At 41.0% G+C, this 25400-nt stretch overlaps 2 protein-coding genes across 4 annotated transcripts in view; one reads left to right on the forward strand and one right to left on the reverse strand.

Moving 5' to 3' along the window:
* The window catches only part of Ptp4a1 (protein tyrosine phosphatase 4A1), a 6324-nt gene extending 817 nt beyond the window's left edge, over positions 1–5507 (reverse strand). Inside the window, exons 1-4 of one of the 3 annotated variants that reach the window (XM_031367077.1) lie at positions 5369–5507; positions 2014–2592; positions 859–951; positions 458–588 (exon numbers count right to left, since the gene is read on the reverse strand). In XM_031367077.1, the coding sequence (XP_031222937.1) occupies positions 458–588; positions 859–951; positions 2014–2118 (329 nt within the window). In that variant the 5' untranslated portion in view covers positions 2119–2592; positions 5369–5507. Of the gene's footprint in view, positions 1–457; positions 589–858; positions 952–2013; positions 2596–4855; positions 5156–5368 lie in introns of those variants that run through there. The other 2 variants (XM_031367075.1, XM_031367078.1) reach the window with 2 other exon arrangements.
* On the forward strand, positions 4776–10536 carry LOC116089406 (translation initiation factor IF-2-like). Its single transcript, XM_031368967.1, has 3 exons — positions 4776–6241; positions 7157–7315; positions 10456–10536. The coding sequence occupies exon 1, from the start codon at positions 4776–4778 to the stop codon at positions 5916–5918; it is 1143 nt and encodes a 380-aa protein (XP_031224827.1). The 3' UTR covers positions 5919–6241; positions 7157–7315; positions 10456–10536.
* Positions 10537–25400: the final 14864 nt, after the last annotated feature.

The raw sequence follows: 25400 nt of genomic DNA on the forward strand, positions 1-25400 counted from the left end.
TTCAATGATAGCCTTATTACTAAAACCTCAGAGCTTAGTTCTGATGCTGAAGGCTTACAACCAAAGCTACTTAGAAAGCTGAGGCATTAGGATTACAATTTCAAAGCCTGCTGGGAGTGACTTCAAGACAACCCAGTGAGTTATCTGAAAATAAGACAACTGGGAAAGTGAGGTCTAGCATAGCACTGTCCTGTCTAGCACACAGGAGAGCTAGAGTTAATCCCAAAGAAAAGAGAACCGGAAGCGTTAGTACTTTCAACTTAGACCTTTACCTAGAACAGCAGTTCTCAACCCCTGGACTCCTTATCAGATCTTTTATATTATGATTCATAATAGTAGCAACAAAATAATGTTTTGGTTGGAAGTCATCAGGACATGAGGAACTGTATCACAGGGTTGTAGCATTAGTAAGGGTAAGATCCACTGATCTAGAAGGAAATTAAGGTGATTTCCTTACCTGCCAAGGCCTGCGACACAATGGACAGCAATACAGCAACCAGGTTCTTCACGAAACTTAATCTTCACAAGACTTAACCAGTCATCAACAATCTGGTTGGATGGTGGTGCACCATCATCAAAAGGCCAGTCCTGAATCAAAAGAAATGTTTCAGAGCTTTAACTTAGCTGGGCACACTGGCACATCCCTGTATCCCCAAATCCAGGAGAGGCAGGCAGCCTGCTGAATTCACAACACTTTCCTGGCTAACTGGGCTATGCAGCAAGACTCTCACACAGAGAGCAGACAAAAATGTTTAATCACGTTACTATTGTATGATTTTGCCTTGACTTAAAAACCATGAGGTCTGATTTGAATAAACTTCTGTAGTGTAACAAAGACACGAGAACTCAGGTACTTACAAGAACATGAATGCCTTCTTTCTCCACAAGAGTAGTGTCATAAGTTGCTTCACATACTCTTACTATTGTGGTAACGCCATACTTCTTAAGTTCCTAGGAAACAATGCATATATTAAAAACATTAATGAAGTCTTTAGAACTGTATTCTTGCTGTGCCATCTGCACCTTTTTTTGATCATGCTGGTAAACAAATGTCAAACCTGTTCTATAGGTTTGTTTCACATTATTAAGAGTGAAGAGGACTGTTAAATGCTACACATCGTATTGGGGAAAAAAACCCTGAACTCTGGTAAAACAAACCAACAAACAAACACCAAAATCAAAATTCTCGGTTCTTGAGAACTTTGTTGCTCGTGTAGAGGTACTAGGTCGACCTTCACTGCTATTCACCTCATAATCCCTGTCTGGCACCTTACCAGCAGGCTAGGCTAGCCAGCCACTGAGCCCAAGGTGTCCCTGCCCCATGTACAAGCTCAAGGTTTTCTAAATGTGGCTTCTGAAGAAGTAGCAGGGCTGTCTGCATGAGCAGTAGAGTGCTTTACTGACTGAACCACCTCATACCTAAGTCTGAGAATAATGTCAAAGGCTCAAGCCAAGATATCAATTTTAAAAAGTCACTCATCACAAACACAAAAAAACCCCTACAGGCCTAAGGATGCAGTAATAATTATAGCTCAACTCTGCCAACATTAAAAACATTGTAACTCAAAATTAAAAAAAATTATATAACATTCAAGTATTTCTCTATTTGCTATCTGAGTATCTATAGATTTTTTATACTTTATAAATGAATGCTTAAATAAGTTACTTGGCATTAAATTCCTTCCAGTTCCTAGTACAAGCAAGTCGGAAGGCCTCATGTCTGTCATCAGAAAATAGCAGAATTAGCATTTGAAAACTAGATTCAAAGCACAAGTAAAATCAGACACTAACTAATGGAAGATTACTACACTATCCTAAGAAGACATAGGAAAAAGTCTGTAAATGGCAGTTTTTGCCTTGTTAATTTAACTAAGCAAACTAGTTCTCAAAGTGTAGCACATTTCTACCATTCAAATATTTCCTCTCTGGGCATTAAGAACTGTAATTACAACATTTTCAAGCAGATCCACTATTAAACTGCCACCAATTAGGACATTAAGAATCATATCTTACCTCTATAAATTTGTTTAAGGTCGCATTGGTTGGATTGTGTGTAATAAGAAATCTCATGTTCTTGTATGTGACTTCCACAGGAGCAGGGCGGTTCATTCGAGCCATGTTAATTTAGTTTAAAAAAAAACCCAATAGGGTTATGAAAGAATTAAAAAATTGAATACAGAAATGATTCAAAACAAAAAAACAAAACAAAACCAAAAAACAACCTGAAGTCTACTTCAATATTCAATATACTCCACTTGAAATTCTCAGTGCTTTGAGTATGAATTGGGAGAACCGGGAATGAAATGAACCTCCAAACAAGAAGCAGTGACTCTTCAATCCAGTAATACTGAGGCAATACAAAGGAAGTGCACTGAGGTTTACCCCATCCAGGTCTGAGCTCTTGTCAAATGCTCTGCAGATTTCAATTCAACACGCCTGTGTCCAGGTTATCCACTCTTATGGGGGCTTCTTGGTGGAGTAGTAATGAATGTCTACAGTTCACTTGTCTGCATAGAGGTCGTGCTGTGCCTGGCAGTAATCTCCACTGCCCTTCAGAAACTCCATAAATGTGTGACCGAGAACACCACAGAACTGCTGTTTAGAAGAAAAAGAAAGCAAGAAAGGGAAAAAAGTTATTTTCTAATTCAAAAGGAATATGTCATGTTTTTTCTACTAGGTACACAACTGTTCAAATTAGAGACAAACTCATTTGACATCAACTTTTACTTGAATTACAAAATTCAAGGTTACCGCATTTTAAATCAATAGGCCTAAAGCAAGCAGTTGCAAGCCTATTAAAGTGAAGCTGCTCAACAATCAAGAATGTTCAGAGTCACTGCTACATTCGAAATTCTACTTACATCTATACACATGTATTTAATTACTGGCCCACTATTATTTTCTATTCTGCCTTAGCCTGCTGTTTAAACACTAATATAAACCCCATGTAGTCTGACCCTTTGATATTCTCAGTCTTTGCATAATTCATCGAATTCACAGTGATTTCAGCTGCCCACTAGTTCTTTGACTTTACATTCTATGTTATTAGGCTACTGTGTTCAAAGTAAGGCAGTATCTGTCGTATGGTTTTTCTCCCCCCCCAAAAGAGGCATTTTTAATGCAATTATCCTTTACATTTTACTCTCTAAAGTTTAAATCTGAAGGCCTGCCCATTTTCCTTTTGTATTTTGTAGCAGCTCCTTTACATTTAATAATTTATAGCTTTAGGTAAAGCTTCTCATAGTCCAGAACTGTCACTGTCACTAATCTTTGGTGGTGAAGAGTGTGGGAGGGTGGGGTTCTATCCTGATGACTTAGACAAGACATGCCAGGCCATCTTGTTTCTATAAACCACATTGTGCTGCATGATAATTCTCTAAGTGAAACGAATCAATCTCCTGCTTAAAAGATTATAAGAGCCTTTGTATGCTATCTCTTTGGATCAGATTGGCTCTTGTAAATACAATTTACATTGTATTAACATTGTGTAAACATAACTTAGGATAAGTTATGTTCAAATAATATATACACGATATTATCTTTTCACTATTTTAAAACTCCAATTCCACTTTCTGTTGTAAAACTAAAATCCAATTCAAATATGAAAAAAGGGATTTATGTTAAGACTTTTCTAATGGTCTCAAACACAATGTAACTATTAACTATGATCTTTGACAAATACATTTCCCTAAGTTCCTCCTTAAAAAGTTAAACCATATTCATGTCAGCACCAAATAGTATATTAATATTCACACAGTATTTTTTCAGAGTCTATGCATAAAAGCCTTTCAGATAAACCCAACAGAAGTAAAATGGGAATTAACAAAAATCTACTCTAGGCAATTTGTGGAGGAATGAAGAAAAGCAGTTATACTCAGTAACAAGAACACTCAATGACAACAACCACTGTCCTTCAAAGCAAACTACTGAAACAAAAAGTCAAAAACTCCCTAACTATTTTTCTGGTGAAACAATCCCCAAAACTCTTATTAACTAGAAGGTACCACAAGCAAGACAACTTATTCCCGACATGTGTACATGTGTCCTCACAAGATACATCTATCCAGTGCGTTAATAAACCCAGTACTTCATGGAGAAGACTGCTCCAATAATCTGAAAAATATTATTCATATACATAAATACATATATATAAATTTTTTGCCTATATATAAAATTGTCCTACATTTATTTCCTTCTTCTTTTTGTTAATTTGGCACTTTATTGAACATTCATAGACAGGTCCTATAAGGCTTTTAAAAGAGTTCCATTAGGAAGGTGGAGAGCAGCCAAGAAATTTTTTTTTTCCTGAGCTGTTTTGAAATGAGTGGAGCCACCCAGTGGCTGGAGGACACTTCTGTTAAAACAGTGGAGACCACCGAAATCCTTGTTAATATCCCTCCATTACCCCAACAGGAAAAACCTTAACATGATAAGCAGCTAAGATACACGACGAGATCATTCCATTTTAACTGCATGCACCAACAGCACATAACGAGAAAAAAAAAAAAAGATCATTTGTGTGTGTTTGTGGCATTAGCTTCTGTCGGTCGGACTCCAGAATTAAACCAGTCTGTGGAATCATCTGCTTTATCCAACTCTGTTCCAAATACACTCAGGTTTCAGGTAACGCGTCCTGACTTATCGCGTGCGAAGCGCTGTTTCTTTCCGGGAACAGACAGCGCTTTTCTGGGTTTCCAACCGGTTAAAGCCGCCACAAAGCAAACAGCAAGAATTAAAAAAAAAAAAAAAAAAAAAAAAAAGCAAGCCGGGGTAGGATGCACGATCCCCAAGCCCCCGAATCCAGACCTCCAGTCTGCCCACAGACCGTCCCGACACCGTGGAAATTTCAGCTCACCAAGCGGTGGAATGGTGCAGGGCTGTTCGCTCAACAGGAGCCGCGCAGTTCTGCCCAAGCAGCTCCTGTTGCTCCCGGCCCAAGAGCGGACGGCCCCACGCGCAGCCCGCCTCGGGGCCGGGGAAGGGGCCCTCCTCCGCCGCCCCGCCGGTCGTCTCTACCGACGCCCGGCGGCGATCCGGCAAGCCCGGGCTTGAGCGGCGCGCACAACCGCGAGGTCCGCAATCACGGGTTCGCGGTGGCGAGCGCGGGCGGCCACCGAGGCCATCTTGGGAGGCCCCGGGCGCCCGGTCTCGGTTCCCCCGCCGCCTCGCCCCGCCCCGGCCACGTCCACGACGCCCGCGCGGCTTCTCGGAACAAAGGCCGCCGGGTCGCACGCGCACAAAGCCGCTGGGCTTGCCCCGCCGGCCGCTCCCGGTCTGGGTCCCGCCACCGGCGCTTCGGCTGCCCGGCTTACCCTCCCTTCCCTCCTCTGTCGCCGGCTCTAACAAAGGCCGGGCCCGCGGTACTCACAGGAATATGTCTACTCATTGAAGATTGTGGCCTAATCATACAGCCGGTCCCGAGGCGGCACAGGCGGCGGCGGCAGGGCAGGCGGCGGTGGGCGTCGCGGGGCGGCGGCGGCGGCGATGCAGGCGGCGGGGGCACCAGACGACCATGCAGTGAGCTGCCCGAGGAGCGTCGCCGAGCCGGCCGCAGCCCAGAGCCAATGCGCGCGCCCAGGCGCCCTTGCGTCACAAGCCCGCTCCTTTATAGCCGGTGCGACGTACGCACCGGCGGCGGCCAATCACCGCGCGGGACGCCTGCGGCGCGGGGCGGGGTCCGGGACGCCGACGTCACTCGCGGCGGCTGCCACCGGTGCGAACCGGTTGATGAATGGCGCGGAGGGCTGGCGGGTTGCCGCCACCAAACGCTCCGGTCCCTAGAGCCGCGAGTTTGCCCCAACGTGGAACGCCGCGCCGGCGGGAGGAACCCTGTAGCCCGAGGCCATAGCTCTGTCGCGCTGGCCAACGGTTTACCTTGGCACTTGCGCCCCAGGATCTCCGTCATCACTCCATATTGATGTCGCATGACCGCTGGGCGGGTGACTCACCGCTCCAGAGCCCAGCCCTAGGCTGGGACTAGGGATTCTCATCACCACCGGCACTTCCACGTGTCGGGAGGCTCTCGGGGAAATTAGCCCGTGGAACGCAGGAAATGTCCCTATCTTTTTTTTTTCTTTGAGACACGTGAAGCCTAGTTGCTTCTGAGCCTTCCCCCCCCCACCCCCTTCTTTTTAGGTTACACCCCCAAACTGCTGATGCTGGCAACTGCAGTTGGCTCGATTGTGGCATTTCGAAATCACATGCATCCTTTGTACTGCTGCTCACTCACAGATAATGAAAGGTTAGCTTTTGCTAAGGGGAAGGGTTCTTTTTTTTTTTTAAGAATCTTCGGCTTTATCAAGGACTGATGTAATTTTTTGCGTCAAAAGCTAAGCTTCCCCCTTTTGTTGATCTTCAGTCCTGTTCCAGTGTCCTTTTAATCTAGGCTTCTAAGTGAAGCCTGAGCGCAGCTGTTTCTGTGTCATACAAGGGCAGCTTTCATCTGAAAACCCTTTCTGCTCGCTGGTCTAGGACAGGTAAACAGGACCTTTACCTGCTTTGAAGAACTCAGCTTTCCAGTAATACTGAAGCCTTTTGTTCCCTGTTTTTCTGCACATTCGATTGGAGAAATCATAAGAATCAAGTTGTGCCCTCCCTCTCTTTGTACCGCATTTTGTGATTTATTAGCACTTCTATTTAGAGACTTTCCTTGCATAGTTACTCAGCTGTCTTATAAACATGCACTCTGTAAGCAAAGTAAGTGCATTTAAAAAAGGGGCCAGACCTTTAATAACAGCAACAAAAAAAGCAACTCATCGTCATTAAAAACTGCCCAGGGATCGACTTAAAGTCAAGAACTTGAGACATAGGTCCCTTCACAAATAGAGGTAAAGTGAGGTAACAATTAAATTATGTAAGTCCTAAGAACATGCAGGAAGATGAAAAGAAAAATCTAAAACCTTTCATATGACCAGTGACTTTGGATAAGTATTAACTAGAGCTTTGGAAAAACAAGGGCAGAATGAATTAGTGAACAGCTTTGGCCAACTTATATTAATAACATACTTAGACGTATTAAATCAGCCTCTCTTACTCCAAAGGTTGGTCAACACAGTAAACCAAAATAATCACACCTTTTCCAAAGCGGAATTTGGTGAGCTAAAATAACTCGGCAAATAGTAAGCAAACGTAAATCAGTGTCTTGGTTTTCTTGTAGAGCCTGTGATGCCAACTGTGAGCCGTGTAACCCACAGATCCTGCAATTGCTGACGATAATTGCTGATGTATGGTGCTCGGTTAGCTGTCCTCATTGAGTTCTAGAAGCTTGGCTTCTGCTCTCAGGAAGAGGAATCATATCTACAGGGCTTATCCTTTTGTAAGGACTTATCCTATTATCCAGTCCTCTTTTGGAAAGGAACGTAGTTCTGTCCTTTGCTGCTGAAAGATCTATCTATTTTTTTTTTTTTTTTTTGGTATTTTTTGAGACAGGGTTTCTCTGTGTAGCCTTGGCTGTCCTGGAACTCACTCTGTAGACCAGGCTGGCCTCGAACTCAGAAATCCGCCTGCCTCTGCCTCCCAAGTGCTGGGATTAAAGGCGTGCGCCACCACCGCCCGGCTGAAAGAACTATCTTAAACCAGATACAGACTTGCTGGCCAGCCCGCTAAATTCTCACAAGGCAGTCAAAGTGTCTTTGGCAGCTGTTGTTACTTGGTGTCTTGGGCTGGTTTATCTGTTTGCTGCAGTGTCTGTTCTAGTTATTGAATAGTTGGAAGCTGATCTCAGGAATAAGTGTTCCAACATTGAGCAAGGCGATACCCGTGGACCAAGTCAATAGGACTTACTCACTAGTGGTTGGCACAGCCTTTAAGAGAAGAAGACTAGCCGGGCGGTGGTGGTGCACGCCTTTAATCCCCAGCACTTGGGAGGCAGAGGCAGGCGGATTTCTGAGTTCAAGGACAGCCTGGTCTACAGAGTGAGTTCCAGGATAGCCAGGACTACACAGAGAAACCCTGTCTCGAAAACACACACACACACACACACACACACACACACACACACACACACACACACACAAAAAGAGAAGACTAGTGATTAGACTCCAGAAACCCTAAGTGTAAGAACCAAGCAAGATGCCCACTGGAAGCTCTTTAATAAAACCTCTCCTTGGAGCTTTTATCAGCTTATCCCAAGTATAAAAAAATAATACCTAGAAGATAAGTAATTCAGGGAAAGTCACCATGGAAGATTAAAGACCTCAGAAGGCAACAGATCAAATCCGAATGAGAACAGAGAAGCTTCAAGCACAGCACATCTGTAAACAATGATCCCTGAAAATTTCTCACGTAGTCTTCAAACCAGATAATATGTTTTATGCCAAGTGTATAAAAAGATTTCATTCTCAGAATCCTTGGATTATGTGGGGCCATAAAAGCCCCACTGAAGGATTACATTTACATAGCAAAATGATATGGTTGCACAGAAAGATCACATGTGACAGTATCAACTGGGGAACACCAAATAATGTATATATAGACTAAGTATATTTGGTATGAGCAAATACCCGGATAGCTAGAGCTGAATAGATGTGTAGATACTTCGGCAGAGCTCCCATTACCATGCTAAAGAAAGGTTTTAGCAAAACTGGGTATACAGCAATGGCCACTGTCAGTATTGCCTAGAATAGCAGTTAGTAAAACTAAAAAACTAAAACACACCCTATGGGTAAATTTTTGGGGGGGGGCAGGGATCAGGCTGGGTCTAGTTATACAGACCTGTAATCTCATTTACTTTGGAGGCCAGAGGACCCAGTGTTCACACAGTCTCAAAAAGCAAAACTCTACTGGGGTGGTTAAGAGTCTGTGTTGCTCTTCTAGAAGATGGCAGCTCACAACCTTTTATAACTCTAGATTCAGGGTTTGTGATGCCCTCTTCTAGCCTCTGCAAGTACCACCTGCTCCCACACAAAAATACACAACTAAAAAGCACCAAGAGCACTGGTGATAAAGCTCAGTGGTTAGAGTGCCTTGCAAGACATTAAGTTCAATTCCCAGAACTGGAAAAAGGTTTTAAAAAAAGGAAATATTACTATAGTCAGAGATATTCTGATAAGTAAAAACACAGTACTATGTTAAAATTTCTTCCAGTGTTGGAATTTTAGACAGCAATTTCCAGTGAGGAGCTAAGTTTGTTTGCAATAAACTTTTCAAGGAATAAACCTTGAGACAAAATCCATAGGCCAATGCAGACTATTATGTTTTATATAAAGTCAGACAACATAGAAACTTTTAGTCACATAGGCGATTACTACAGCTAAATATTCATGAATAAACCCAGGAGTATTAAACATCTTTTTGGGCATTGTGCTTTTGTTTTTAAGGTGAGGTCTCAGGTGATGCAGCTGCCCTCAGACACTAGATGACCCTGGCCTTGTGCTCCTGACCTTTCTTATTCTACCTCCCAATTGGTAATACTCCAGGTGTGCCTTACTGTGCCTGGCTAAAGAGAAGATAGGAAATTATCAAATAAAATAATAAGAAGTAATAGTTTCTAAAATGAAATCAAGCAAGAAACTCAACATTTTGAAAAGTTAAGAAAATTCTCTCTAATCTACATAAGCATTTTATTTCCCTTTTCAAACTTACATGTAAACCTGAAAATTGCTCACATATTCTTCAAAGCAGATATGTTTTCATTTTAACCACTTTGCTACTTAATATGAAGAATATTTCCTTGTGGGTGCAGTGTGCACATCAAGATGTGACAAGACAGATTGGTCAAGAGAAGAATATTTTTAACTTTGTGATAAAATGATTTTCTTCAGGCTGAATGAAGGCTTTGCTATGGCCCCAAATAATTCAGCAGTTTCCTGTCCTGTGGTTCACATTCTGGTACCTGAAGAAATCTAGTTTGAGAAGTATTATTTTTAGAAAATCTGGCGAATTTTTTTCTCGTGATTCTGCAGCCTGAATACAGATCATTTGGGAATTGGAAGTCTGCAGGGCTACAGCTTCCATGTGACTGTCTAGAACATGTTGAATTATGCCAGTCTGAAAGGAAGCAAGAAAAAAAAATAGCTTAGGAAAAGGGAATTTACTGTGGCTAGATAAAGGAGTGAAGTATAAGTAAATGTTAAAGGTTGGCTGTGCATCCTATGGCAGGGCTGGAACTTGATAGGTTTAATTCTCAGAGTTGGCATTTAGGCTGTAGATAATCCAGACAGACACTGACCGAAGCTGCATCACTCTAGTAGCCTTACATAAGAACATCAACTGTTCTTGAACAATTTCCTGCACACAGGGGATCATGCGTCTTTTAGGAAAGCTACAGGAGTGATACTTTTCCCCAGCTAACAGGTGTGACATTTACTCCGGCAGGTAGAGAAAACATTGCCATCTCTGCACTCAGTCATTGGAGGACACTGAATTAGGACAAATGAGAGCAAAGGCTTCAGAAATTCTGAAAATGTGAAGGAAGTTCTCATGAATTTTTTTCTTTTTTCTTTTTTTTTGAGACAGGGTCTGACTGACTTGAAACTCACACAGCTGTACCTATGACTTCCTCCCAAGTGCTGGAATTAAAGGTATTCTAATTATTGATTCCTTGAATTCTTAAACTCTTCATCAATAATATCCAATCAATATTTAGATATTTTCAAGTACTTTTCCACCTAAAGTCCTTTTAGGACACTCGATTCCTAATTTTCTCTTTAACAGTGTTTTCACCAGCATTTGAGTCTCCCCCTCCCACCCCCCCACTCCATCCTCTGCTCAAGCTGGAGTTTTCACTCATATGGATAGCAAACACTTTCCCTACCAGGACAGGTATTTGATACCTGCTTACCACATACATGCCAGGTTCTCTACTAGCTTACTGCCATGGCCTCTGTCCCAATGGAACTTTATATAGATGAAGACAGATTAAAAGTAGTAAACAGGGTGGGTGTGGTGGTACAGGCCTCTATTGTCAGTGTTTGGGAGACTGAGGGAAGGGAGATCAGACGACGACTCTACTAGGAAGTCAAATCTAGAATTCCCTGTACAAAGACTTGCCAAGAAGATGCATGCCAGCTTCGCTTTAAGTGAATCTGAACAAAAGAACTCATTCAAATCACTGATACTTCTCAGTTCTCATTCATTTTAAGAAAGAAAATGATTCTTCTAAGCAGTAATATAAACATGGGTTATAATACGCATCTACCTGCTTGATTTCACCTAATCTCCTGGTCTCATGCCAGATTTCTCAGGGTTTTCTATGAAAAAACCATGTAATCATTCAAACATGTTAAATCAACAAAGTATTAACACAAACCCCACTAGTTTATTAAATATCTGCCATGTGCCAAGTAATCTTAGACACAAGGAAATTAATATGGATGTTCTCTACTATGAAAACACAGAATATAAGAGAAAGGGTCTAAAAATGATTAACACAATGTGATAAATGTCATACAGGCATTCCCCCATGTATATATGTATATAGAGTGTTCCCCCATACAGCAGAATACAAGCAAAGTGTTCTGCTCCTTAGAGGTCAGAAAAGCTGAGGAAAAACTAATGTTAATGATTCAAGGAGTAAATGGTCTAGAAAGACAATATCCTGAGCAAAAGGAACTAGATCTGAAGCTGTGGAGGCCTCAGCAAGCATGACTCATATGCTGGAAATGAAGCTTCAGATGGCTAGATGGGTAACAAGGGAGAGCTGGGCACAATGCTAGTGCTTTCTAAACAGCTTGCTAAAGAGTCTGGCCTCTATCTGGAAGTTAATGACATCATAGGAAGATGGTGTGTAATAGCGAGAATTCAGATACTTTTAGAATACTATTAAAGAAGTAACTAAATCAAACTACTGCAATGATAACTTAGCAAATATGGAAGAAGAGGGAACAGAGCACTCAAAAATTGGAATGAAGAAAAGGCATATGCCAGTATGGCCAGCTGAGTTTAGACTGGCTTATTCAGGCAAGTTGCTTCATAGAGAACTTGTTTAGCATATACAAGTCTAGACTGGATCTCTAGTGTCACAAATTAGAGCTCTGTAAAGACCTCAGTAAGACCAGTTGTGGTGCAATATACTTTTGATCCTAGCATTCAGAAAGCAGACACTAGCAGATCTCTGAGGTTTAGGTCACCCAGTAGCTACATAGGTAGGCCCTGTCTTAAAAACAACTCAAAGGAGTAGAAGATCATCCAATTCTATACTTTGGAAAACAGAACTCAGGGAAAATAAGAGAGGCATTCCATCCAAGTGGCCACAGAAGTACCCCTTTCCTCAGAGATTAGGTGAAGTCCTCAATAGCAACACCTTGTTTCTCCATGCAACTTCCTCAAGTGACATCCTTTATACCATCTATGCATCATAATGATTGCATTTTACTGACACTAGCAGGATTCCATCAAAGGCTTCATCTTAGTTTACAAAAGAACAGGTGGGAAGAAACCCAGTGAAATGAGCCAGGGAAACCTGAAAACTGCTTTCATAGACTCACCTTTCTTTTCATAAAATTGGGATCTGCAGGGTGCAAGATAAAGTCTCAGATCTCCTGAGTCACCAGGATGGTTATGCTGTAAAGTGCCTGAGAATGCCCAGAGTTTCCAACTCCTGTTGTCTGAAGGACACTCGTCATTGAAGGCACAGTGGTGGCATACTTTATGCCTTTGGTAACTTAGTAGGTGCCACACAGTGAGGTGAAACTTACGTGGAGTGTACTGAGTGCATAATCATTTTTCCCTCTTTAGTTCCAAGAACTGGGATTGCATCAGTAGCAATAGCAGCAATAGGGATGCTTCTGGTAACTTGCATTCCATGTCTCTTATCAAATGGAGAACTAGGTGAGATGTTTCCAAAAAATACGGGAAACATTGGGACATGCAACCCAATAGGCTGAGCACAGTCTCTGGGTCCCAGAGTCAGAGGAAAAAATTCACCCATACAAGTCTAGGCTCTACCTGCAAGCTGTAGAAACACACTACCAAACACACAGGAACGAATTTGAATAGAAAACAAAATAAACCTAGATTGTCCAGGTCTGCATAGGATGGGGGGCATTGTCCCAAACAAAATAGAGTAAAATAGAAACAGATTTAGTGTGGTGGCAAATGCTTGTAATCCCATCACTCAAGAGGCAGAGGCAGGAGGATCTTTTCAAGTTTGATGAGAGCCTGCCTGGTACACATAGCCAGCTCTAGCCTGTCCAGGGCTTCACAGTAAGACCCTGACTTTAGAAATAAATAAAACTATCTGTATTTTGTATTCTACCAGAAGAAGGTCAAAACGTGTTAACAAACATAAGTAGAATGAAAGCCATATCCCCCACCCCAAATACACAATTTCAAAAAGCGAACGATGTTCAAAAGGAAATGTATTTAGAGCTGAATGTTATGTTTAAGACTCGGGAAAGTACTAGATCATACCTCTGAAGACCCGAAACTTTCTTAAGAGACTTTTGCCAATTTGAGCTTAGTTTAGGTATGGTTCACTCACCTCTCTGTCAAGCCTTCTCTCTCACTGTGGTTTGGAGAGGACAGCCCTTAGCTGTATGTGAAGCTTGCCTCAGCTCTCTAAAGTGTGCTGTGCAAGCCTCTCCAAACTCCTTTTATAGTCATCCTAAGGCCCTCCCCCTCCCTAGATAAGCCAATTATCTCAAAGAATTGAATCATTTTTTTCACAACAGAAGTAATTACAATCTATAATGAGAATACCAAAGAAAGAAATGTTTGGCAACTATAAGGTAGATGCCAAAAGAAAAGACTATGGCTAATTCAGTGGGATATTCACTAATCAGACTGAAAGTTTCACTTTTAAAAGCCTTCAAACAGTTTATCCCTCCAAACATGATTCAATTTGGATAGTTATCCTCTAACTCTCTGTAGAGCAGTGATGGCCTCCACCTCAGAGATCAGCCTGCCTCTGCCTCCCAACTGCTTGCATGAGAGATTTTGACACCTAATGACTCAGTAAACCCTTTCTAGAAACTTCTCCCATTACATAGGAAGAACCAAAACAAAGACAAACAAACAAACCAAAGCCAAAAATTGGTCACAGTTTACAGGATTCTATGACTGCAACAAACAGAGAAATCAAGACTGTCCTGTAGAGGGATGTCACAAAGACAGACAGTTGCTAATTGTGTTTATTGCTAGGCATGCCATTGAGACATACTCAGATAAATTGTATTGCTATTATATTAAGAGAAGGAAGGCATTGAGATACAGGGACTTAGTATTTAAGATGTTGGACTTGGTTGGCTGGTGGTGGCTCACGCCTTTAATCCCAGCACTTGGGAGGTAGAGGCAGGCGGATTTCTGAGTTCGAGGCCAGCTTGGTCTACAGCGTGAGTTCCAGGATACTCAGTGCTACACAGAAAAACCCTGCCTCGAAAAACAAAACAAACAAACAAACAAAAAGATGTTGGGCTTTGCCATCAATTTCTTTAGAATGAAATTCCTTGGGTCCCATCCTGAGATTCATCTCAATGTCTTTAATGGTAGAGACAGCACATTGGATTGTTTGTTTGTTTGTTTTGTTTTCCTTTATGACCTTGCCACATTATGTAGCCTAGAATGTGATACATAGCTCAGGCTGGCCTCAGAATCCTATATTTGCTTGCCTCTTTCTACTGAGTGCTGAGATAAAACCCATGGGCCACTCTGCCCAGCCAGAGAAATAGTTTGAAACAAGTATTTTAATTCTAAATCTTCTAAATGAAAACAATCATCACTATATTAGTCAGGGTTCTCTAGGGAAGGAGAACTTACAGAATAAATCTCTACATATAGAAAGGGGATTTATTTGAATGACTTACAAGTTCTGGTCAGGCCAATCCAATGGAAAGTTTGTGAATCCAGAATCCACTCAGTCCACAAGTCTGGAGGTCTCAACTGGCCTCCAGTAGAGATGCTGGGATCCCAGTGAGGGAATGAACTTGCTAGCAAGGTGAGAGCAAGCAGGCCAAAAGCAAAAACTTCCCTCTTCCCTGCGTTTATGTAGGCTTCCAGAAGTTATGGCCCAGATTAGAGGTGGGTCCTCCTTAGGCAACATTTGGATTAAAGGTGTGTATCTGCCTGCCTGCCTCAAGATCTGGATCAGAGGTGGATCTCCCTATGTCACATTAAGCAAAAATCCCAAACAGATGTGCTCTGTCTTTTTAGATTTTCATTAATCCCAGGTGTAATCACATTGACAACCGAGAATAGCCATCCTGGTCACTTTATCCCCTTAGTCATCTGTTAGTGTTCAGAGATGCAGTGAGGATTTTGTTCTGATCTCAAAATTCTGGGCTCAGAGATTATTAGACTGTCTTAGTCCCTTAAATGTTGTTGGTTTGGTCTGTGTTTGAGACTGTTTTCACTTTGGGACCCAGCTGGCCTGCAGCTCCCAGGTAGACCAAGTTGCCCAGGATCTCTCAGAGATCCCCAGGCCTCTGAGATAGTGGACTTAAAGGTCTGAGTCCCCACACCCAACCTGCATCCTTCAGAGCAGCTGAGAATATGGGCACATGGCACTGTGTTTGGCTAAGCCAATATTTTAAGCTTTATGAAATTTTATTTTTGAGGGCTCTCTTTCTTTTCTTTAATTCTTGGTTTCTCTTTCTTTCTTTTCTCTTTACTGCCCTTTCTTTCCTTCTTTTCCTTTTCTTTCTCTTTCTTTTTTTTTTTTGATTAAGGTTTCACTATATTGCTCTCACTTGCCTCACACTCACCAAGGTCTGCCTGCCTCTTCCTCTTGACTAGTAAGCTTAAAGGTGGCACAGCCACAATCAGTCTTTATTTTTTAAAAATTTATTTATTTATTTATTTAGGTACACTGTAGCTGTTTACAGACACTTTTTCTTCTTGCTCCAGCCCTGCTGGCTTGTAGCTATCTTCAGACACACCAGAAGAGAGCATCACATCTCAATACAGATGGTTGTGAGCCACCATATGATTGCTGGGACTTGAACTCAGGACCTTCAGAAGAGCAGTCAGTGGTCTTAACCACTGAGCCATCTCTCCAGCCCCCCATAGTAAGCCTTATTCTTTATTACTTTTTTTTTTTTTTTTTGGTACTCCAAAACCAAGGTTTCCCTGTGAAGCTCCAGGTATCCTGGAACTTGATCTGTAGATCAGGCTTGCCTCTAATTCATGAGCAGCTGGTTATATACATAATCGTTAAGTACTATCCCAGAGACAAGTATTAATGGCAAAGAAAAACAACTATCTCGGAGAATAAAGATTTGGTAGTTATAATCTTAACAGAAGGGCCAAATCCAGTATTTCAGTAATGAGAAAAAACATCATCAACTGTCTCCTGGGAATGTGCATGGAGAAAAAAAAATATTCATTTCAGGGACTTTCCTAGAAATATGTATAACCTAACTCTAATCATGAGAATGCATCTGAAAAACATAAAGACAAGGACATTGCAATTATCTTTTAGTAATCAGAAATATCAAAATAATAAGAGTGAGTACTAAACTACTGAGCCAGGCATGGGTAATTCCAGAATTTACCACTTGCTAGTTGCTCTCTTTGATAGATGAGGGTAAAAGTCTGTGTCCATCCATTTGGAGGGTCTAGGTCTACTTTGAATTATATTAAAATTTTAAACTATTTTAAATTACTTCATGATACCAGGAATTGAGTCAAAGGCTGAGACATGAAGATCCTGGGAGTTTTGAGACCAGCCTTTTCTACATAGTGAATTCTAGGCCAACTAGGATTACATTGTGAGACCCCCATCTGTAAATAACAAGCAAACACACAAGAAAGTGACATAAGGATATACAAGCCTAAGAAAGTTCCCAAATATAGTGCTAATGTACATAAATAACATATATTCTATTGACAAGGTCTAATAATTAAATGTTTCCTTTGGGTGCCTTTGGAACCCTTCACAGGAATCCTTACTTCTGTCTGGGAATTTGGCATCATGTAAGAGAAGGGAGGTCAAGATAATCTTCCAGGAGAGGATCAGAGTCTAAAGAGTATAAAACTTTCCCATCTCAGAGACACCCCCAGTATTATAAGGGAGTGAAAGGAATAAGATTCTTTTTATGTTCTTTGACATTTTCTTCTTTTTCCATTAGAAATTTTCTTTATTTACATTTTAAATGTTATCCCCTTCCTTGGTTTCCCCTCTGCAAACTCCCTATCCTATCCCCTCTCCCCTTGTTCACCAACCCACCCCCTCCTGCTTCCCTGTCCTGGCATTCCCCTACACTGTGGCATCAAGCCCTTTCAGGACCAAGGGCCTCTTCTCCCATTGATGTGCAACAAGGCTATACTCTGCTACATATGCAGCTGTAGCCATGGGTCCTTCCATGTATACTCTTTGGTTGGTGGTGTAGTCCCTGGAAGCTCTGGGGGTACTGGTTGGTTCATATTGTTCCTATGGGGCTGCAAGCTCCTTCAGCTCATTCAGTCCTTTCTCTAGCTCCTCCATTGGGCAACTTGTACTCAGTCTAGTGGTTGGCTAAGAGCATCCACCTCGGGCTGGCGAGATGCCTCAGCAGGTAAGAGCACTGACTACTCTTCCAAAGGTCCTGAGTTCAAATTCCAGCAACCACATAGTGGCTCACAACCACCCGTAGTGAGATCTGACGCCTTCTTCTGACGAGTCTGAAGACAGCTACAGTGTACTGTGTATAATAATAAATAAATCTTTTAAAAAAAAAAAGAGCATCCACCTCTGTATTTGTCAGGCACTCTGTCCCGCGCTATCTCCCGCCAGCAGGAACAACACGGCACACACAGGATCCTTCTGCAGTACAAGCTTTAATGTATCTTGAGAGCGAGATCACAAGCTTCAGTTGAGGAGGACCCCGACTATCTCAAAACCCTTCCCTTATATAGAGCTCTATGCGCGCCTCAGACGTGGCGACTCATAATAGGCTGTGAGACGATCAGGCCATTTGACGTGACCAAAGGCACTCCGCCGCAGATCTTTGGGATTTACAGGCACACGCGCACAAGGCGTTTTTATGCCAACGGCAAGCCAGATGTCATCGCCATCTTGTAATGGCGATGTGCTTACGATGGCTTCCCACAGCACTCGGCAGAGCCTCTTAGGAGACAGCTATATAAGGCTCCTGTCAGCAAGCAATATTGTTGGCATCCACAATATTGTCTGGGTTTGGTGACTGTATATGGAATGGATCCCCAGGTGGGGCAGTGTCTGCATGGTCTTTCCTTCAGTCTCTGCTCCGTAGTTTGTCTCTGCAACTCCTTCCATGGGTATTTTTTTCCCCCTTTTAAGAACGAAGAAAGTATCCACACTTTGGTCTTTCTCCTTGAGCTTTATGTGGTCTGTGAATTGTATCTTGGATATTCTGAGCTTCTGGGCTAATATCCACTTATCAGTGAATGTATACAATCTGTGTTCTTTTGTGATTGGATTACCTGACTCAGGATATTTTCTAGTTCCATACATTTGCCTAAGAATTTCATGAATTCATTGTTCTTAATAGCTGAGTAGTGTAGATGTATCACATTTTCTGTATCCATTCCTCTGCTGAAGGACATCTGGATTGTTTCTAGCTTCTGGCTATTATAAATAAGGCTTCTGTAAACATAGTGGAGCATGTGTCCTTATTACATGTTGGAGCATCATCTGGGTATATGCCCAGGAGTGGTATAGCTGGGTCCTCAGTAGTAATATGTCCAGTTTTCTGAGAAATTTATTTCCAGAGTAGTTGTACCAGCTTGCAATCCTATCAACAATGGAAGAGTGTTCCTCTTTCTTCACATCCTTGCCAGCATCTACTGTCACCTGAGTTTTGATCTTAGCCATTCTGACTGGTGTGAGGTGGAATCTCAGGGTTGTTTTGATTCACATTTCCCAGATGATTAAATGCTGGATACAGACCCCTACCTGGATGTCTCTTTGTAGAACCTGTTTGCTTCAAGACAGGATGTTAAGTTTTGTGAGAAAAAAAATCCTATCCTTTGCTGTTTGCCGGTTTGCAAGTGGCAATGAGTCAGCCCCATTTGGGGATTTCCTCCTTGTACTTTTCTTTTAATCCCCCCTTCCTTCTCAGTAAAAATTGAGCAGAGTAGAATAAAACGTCGACATTCTTCCTTGAGGAATGACCAGAGTCTGTGTCTTTTGTTACATCCCCCAAGCCTACGCCCAATTCTTGGTGTGACATGGGGTGGGGGGTGCTGTCAATTAAGGATGTTGAACATTTCTTTAGGACCATTCAAGTTTCCTCAGTTGAGAATGCTGTTTAGCTCTGTTCCCCATTTTTTAAATAGGGTTACTTGATTCTTTGTAGTCTAACTACTTGAGTTCTTTGTCTGTATTGGATATTAGCTATCAGATGTAGGATTGGTAGAGATCTTTTCCCAATCTGTTGGCTGCTGTTTTGTCCTATTTACAATGTCCTTTGCCTTACAGAAGCTTTTCAATTTTATGAGGTCTCATTTGTCAGTTCTTGATCTCAGAACATAAGAAATTGGTGTTCCGTTCAAGAAAATTTCCCCTCTGCCCATGTGCTTGAGGTTCTTCCCCACTTTCTTTCTGATTCATTTCAGTGTATCTGGTTTTATGTGGTAGTCCTTGATCCACTTGGACTTGAGCTTTGTACAAGGAGATAAGAATGGGTCAATTTGCTTTGTTCAGCATGCTAACCACCAGACGAACCAACACCATTTGTTGAAAATGCTGTCTTTTCCTCATTGGATGAATTTAGCTTCTTTATCAAAGATCAAGTAACCATAGGTGTGTGGGTTCATTTCTGAGTCTTCAGTTCTATTCCATTGATCTATCTGCCGCTGACTGTTCTAATACCATGCAGTTTTTATCACTATTGCTCTGTAGTACAGCTTGAGATCAAGGATGCTGATTTCCCAGAAGTTCTTTTATTGTTGAGAGTAGATTTCGCTATCCTCGGATTTTTGTTATTTCAGATGAATTTGAGAATTGCTCTTTCTAATTCTATGAAGAATTGAGTTGGAATTTTGATGGGAGTTGCATTGAATCTGTATATTGCTTTTGGCATGGTGGTCATTTTTACTATATTAATCCTGCCAATCCATGAGCATGGGAGATCTTTCCATCTTCTGAGGTCTTCAATTTCTTTCTTCAGAGACCTGAAGTTCTTGTCATACAGATCTTTTACTTGTTTGATTAGAGTCACAGCAAGATACTTCATAGTATTTGTGACTATTGTGAAGGGTGTTGTTTCCCTAATTTCTTTCTCATTCTGTTTATGCTGTGAGTAGTGGAAGGCTACTGATTTGTTTGAGTTAATTTTATATCCCGCCACGTTGCTGAAGTTCCCTGGTGGAGTTTTGGGGGTCACTCAAGTATACTATCATATCATCTGCAAGTAGTGATAGTTTGACTTCTTCCTTTCCAATTTGTACCCCCTTGGATCTCCTTTTGTTGTCTAATTGCTCTAGCTAGAACTTCAAGTACTATATTGAATAGATAGGAAGAGAATGGGCAGCCTTGTCTAGTCCCTGATTTTAGTGAGATTGCTTCAAGGTTCTCCCTATTTAGTTTGATGTTGTCTACTGGTTTGCTGTATATTGCTTTTACTATGTTTAAGTATGAGCCTTGAATTCTTGATCTTTCCAAAACTTTTTTTTTAATTTTATTTATTTTATATGTATGAGTACACTGTAGCTGTACAGATGGCCATGAGCCATCATGTGTGTGACTGCTGTGAATTGAACTTAGTACCTCTGCCGACCCACTCGCTCCAGCCCTGCTCACTCCAGCCCAATTCACTGCAGCTGTCTTCAGACACCAGAAGAGGGCATTAGATGTCATTACGGATGGTTGTGAGCCACCATGTGGTTGCTGTGATCTGAACTCAGGAACTTCAAAAGAACAGTCAGTGCTCTTATCCGCTGAGCCATCTCACCAGCCCCTTTCCAAAACTTTTAACATGAAGGGATATTGAATTTTGTCAAATGCTTTTTCAGCATCTAATAAAATGATCATGTGTTTTTTTTTCTTTAGTTTGTTTAGGTAGTGGATTATATTGATTTTTTTCGTATATTGAACCATTCCTGCGTCCCTGGGATGAAGCCTACTTGATCGTGTTGAATGATCATTTTAATGTGTTCTTGGATTCTGTTGGCAAGAATCCAAGAGTATTGAGTATTTTTGCATCAATATTCATAAGGGAAATTGCTCTGAATTTTTTGGTTCTTTGTGTAGTTTTGGTATCAGTGTAATTGTGTCTTCATAGAACGAATTGGGTATTGTTCCTTCTGTTTGTATTTTGTGGACTAGTTTGAAGAGTATTGGTATTAGGTCTTCTTTGAAGATCTGGTCGAATTCTATACTAAATGGATCTGTTCCTGGGCCTTTTTTTGGTTGGGAGACTTTTAATGACTGCTTCTACTTCTTTAGAGGTTATGGGACTGTTTAGATGGTTTATCTGATCCTACTTTAACTTTGTTATTTGGTATCTATCTAGAAAATTGTCCATTTCATCTAGATTTTCCAGTTGTGTTGAGTATAGGTTTTATAGTAGGATCTGATGATTTTTTTGAGTTTCCTTAGTTTCTGTTGTTATATCTCCCTTTTCACTTCTGATTTTGTTAATTTGGATACTGTCTCTGTGCCCTATGACTAGTCTGGCTAAGGGTTTATCTATCTTGTTTATTTTCTCAAAGAACCACCAGCTCCTGGTTTTGTTGATTCTTTGTATAATTCTGTCTGTTTCCATTTGGTTGATTTCAGTCCTGAGTTTGATTATTTCTTGCAGTCTACTTTTCATGGGCATATTTGCTTCTTTTTGTTCTAAGCTTTCAGGTGTGCTGTCAAGCTGCTAGTGTATACTCACTCCAGTTTTATTTTGGGGGCACTCAGAACTATGAGTTTTCCTCTTAGCACTGCTTTCATTGTGTCTCATAAGTTGGTATGATGTACATTCATTTTCATTACATTCTATAAAGTTTTTCTTTTTTATTTCTTCCTTGTCCAAGTTATTGAGTATAACGTCATTTAGCATCCATGTATATTTGGACTTTCTGTTGTTTTTGTTGCTATTGAAGACCAACCTTAATCCATAGTGATCTGATAGGAAGCATGGGATTATTTCTATCTTCTTATATCTATTGATGTCTGTTTTGTGACTGATTATATGGTCAGTTTTGTAGAAGGTACCATGAAGTGCTGAGAAGAAGGTATATTCACGTGATTTAGGATGAAATGTTCTATAGATATCTGTTTAATCCATTTGGTCCATAACTTCTGCTAGTTTCACCGTGTCTCTGTTTAGTTTGTGTTTCCCTGATCTGTGGGGTGTTGCTGAGAGTGGGGTGTTGAAGTTCTCTACATTTATTGTGTGAGGTACATTGTGTGCTTTTAGCATTAGTAAAGTTTCTTTTATGAGTGTGGATGCCCTTGCATTTGGATCACAGATGTTCAGAATTGAGAGTTCTTCTTGGTAGATTTTTACTTTGATGAGTATGAAGTATCCTTCCTTAACTTTTTTGATGAGTTTTGGTTGAAAGTTGATTTTATCAGATATTAGAATGGCTACTTCAGCCTGTTTCTTGAGATCATTTGCCTGGAAAATTTTTTTCCAGCCCTTTACTCTGAGGTAGTGTCTGTCTTTGACACCAAGGTTCATTTCCTGTGTGCACCAAAATGCTGGGTCCTGTTTACATATTCAGTCTGTTTGTCTATGTCTTTTTATTGGGAAATTGAGTCCATTGATGTTAAGAGATATTAAGGAATAGGTATTGTTTCTCCCTGTTATTATTGATGTTATTTTTATGCTTGTGTGGTTATCTTCTTTTGGGTTTGTTGAAAGAAGATTACTTTCTTGCTTTTTCTAGGGTGTAGTTTCCCTCCTTTTGTTGGTGTTTTCCATCTATTATTCTTTGTAGGGCTGGATTTGTGGAAAGATAACTAGTAAATTTGTTTTTGTCATGAAATATCTTGGTTTCTCCATCTATGGTAATTGAGAGTTTTGCTGGATATAGTAGTCTGGGCTAGCATTTGTGTTCTCTGAGGGTGTATGATATCTGCCCAGGATCTTCTAGCTTTCAGAGTCTCTGGTGAGAAGTCAGGTGTAATTCAGATAGGTCTGCTTTTATATGTTACTTGATCTTTTTCCCTGACTACTTTTAATATTCTTCATTTTGTTCATTTGGTGTAGTGATTATTATGTGTGGAGGAATTTCTTTTCTGGTCCAATCTATTTGGAGTTTTGTAGGCTTCTCTTTTGTTTCTCTCTCTCTCTCTGGTTAGGGATGCTTTCTTCTATAATTTTGTTGAGGATGTTTACTGTCCCCTTAAGTTGGGAACCGTCACTCTCTTCTATACCTATTATCCTTATGTTTGGTCTTCTCATGGGGTCCTGGATTTTCTGGATGTTTTGTTAGGAGTTTTTTGCATTTCCATTTTCTTTGGCTGTTGTGTCAATGTTTTCTATGGTATCGTCTGCCCTGACATTCTCTCTTCTATCTCTTTTATTCTGTTGGTGATTCTTGCATCTCTGACTCCTGATCTTTTTCCTAGGTGTTCTATCTCCAGTTTTGTTTCCCTTTGTGATTTCTTTATATTTCTACTTTTAGATCCTGGATGGTTTTGTTCATTTCCCTTGCTTGTTTGATTATGTTTTTCTGCAATTCTTTAAGGGATTTTTGTGTTTCCCCATTAAGGTCTTCTACCTGTTTGCCTGTGCTCTCCTTCCTTCCTTCCTTCCTTCCTTCCTTCCTTCCTTCCTTCCATCCTTTCTTTCTTTCTTTCTTTCTTTTTCCAGACAGGGTTTCTCTGTATAGCCCTGGCTGTCCTGGAACTCACTCTGTAGACCAGGCTGGCCTTGACCTCAGAAATCCGCCTGCCTCTGCCTCCCAAATGCTGGGATTAAAGGCGTGGACCACCACTGCCCAGCACTCCTGTATTTCTTTAAGGGAGTTATTTATGTCCTTCTTAAAGTCCTCTATAATCATCATGAGATGTGATTTTAAATCAGAGTCTTGCTTTTTTGGTGTGTTAGGGTAACCCAGGGTTCACTGTGGTGGGAGAACTGGGTTCTGATAAGGCAAAGTAGCCTTGGTTTCTGTTGCTCATGTTCTTGTGCTTGCCTTTCAACATCTGGTTATCTTTGGTCTTTCTATCTTTGAGTGTGGCTTGTTTGTCCTGCAATGTGTGTGTCAGTTCTCCTGGGAGATCAGTTTTCTTTTGGAGGAATTTAGATTTGGAGAGCTGTTGTGCAGCATCAGCTCTGGGGTGTAGACAAAGACCAGAAGGATCCTGTCCCCAGCTGATCCTTGGTTCCTGTGTCCTGATGGTTCTGGGAGCATCCCTCTTGGGCCAGGAGTTTGAAGAGAAGTGGTGGTCTAACCTGTGCTCACAGGTGTGTGGGCACTCCTGGGAGACCAGCTCTCTCCTGGCAGTATTTGTATATGCAGCTCTGTGGCACAGGATTGGCTCCAGGAATGGACAGAAACTGGAATACTCCAGTCCCAAGCCACCCCATGCTTTGACATTTTCAAGAGATCAGAAACTTGAGGAGAATAGAAAAAGATTCTTCCATAATGAACTGCACTTAAAAAAAAAGAAGGACTAAAGAGTGGACTTGTAACTAAATACATTCCAGGTGAGAATTATAAAGTCTTTTTATTGCTTGCTTTGCCTGAGAACAGTCAACCATTTGTTAATTTGAATACTTGTGCTTTTAGTCTTCATTTTTAAAAATCTACATAAAGCACTAAATAGAATAAAAGAGAAAAAAATATCTATTGCATTTTCTAGTTTGGTAATGGAATTTCCCACCATGCCTATAAGCTTATTAAAATAAGACCACACCACTAATTGTATGGTCTGATAGGGCCTGTTCTTTTTTTTCTGTTTTGAACAACCATAGCAGTCACCACAATAATGACCAGAATCAAGTTAATAGCGTCCAATCACAGTTATAGTCACAGGCTGGCCAATAGTTAAGTAGACTTGTACCTACCACCATACACTGAATGTTATAGTCTCTAAATTTTCAATGCTATTTAACTTCTTTGCCTTGTATATGAAAAACCCAAATTCCAGTTTCCTCCAGACCAAACTTCCAATTCTAGATTCCTTGCTTGTAAACTACATGATCCAAAAATACCACTGTTTGAGGCACCAGGATGTTGAATATTTGCTGAATTAGAGGGAAGATTGAAAAGCTTAGCACTTCTGAGTCACTCAAATAGTTATACCATGTAAGAGAATACTAGGCAGCATTAAATAATCTCTAAAGGGTGACAACTCTAGGTTTCGGTCACACTTGTAAATGATTTTAAAAAGCAAATACCATGACATATGGACTCCACAATTAAACAAAAACCCAGAGAGAGACATACGGTAGAAAATTATCCACTCACCACAAAAATCAATCATCAACGATGTTTATTAATTTATGACCTAAAATACTATTTTTTCTACACACACTTTTAGTATGGCAAAGTTTCATAATAGCAACCAGTAAAATATATCCCCAAAAGAACTAAGTACAAAACAGGACTGTTACAGAATT

Source organism: Mastomys coucha, unplaced genomic scaffold (assembly GCF_008632895.1).
Source record: "Mastomys coucha isolate ucsf_1 unplaced genomic scaffold, UCSF_Mcou_1 pScaffold14, whole genome shotgun sequence".
Lineage (NCBI taxonomy): Eukaryota > Metazoa > Chordata > Mammalia > Rodentia > Muridae > Mastomys > Mastomys coucha.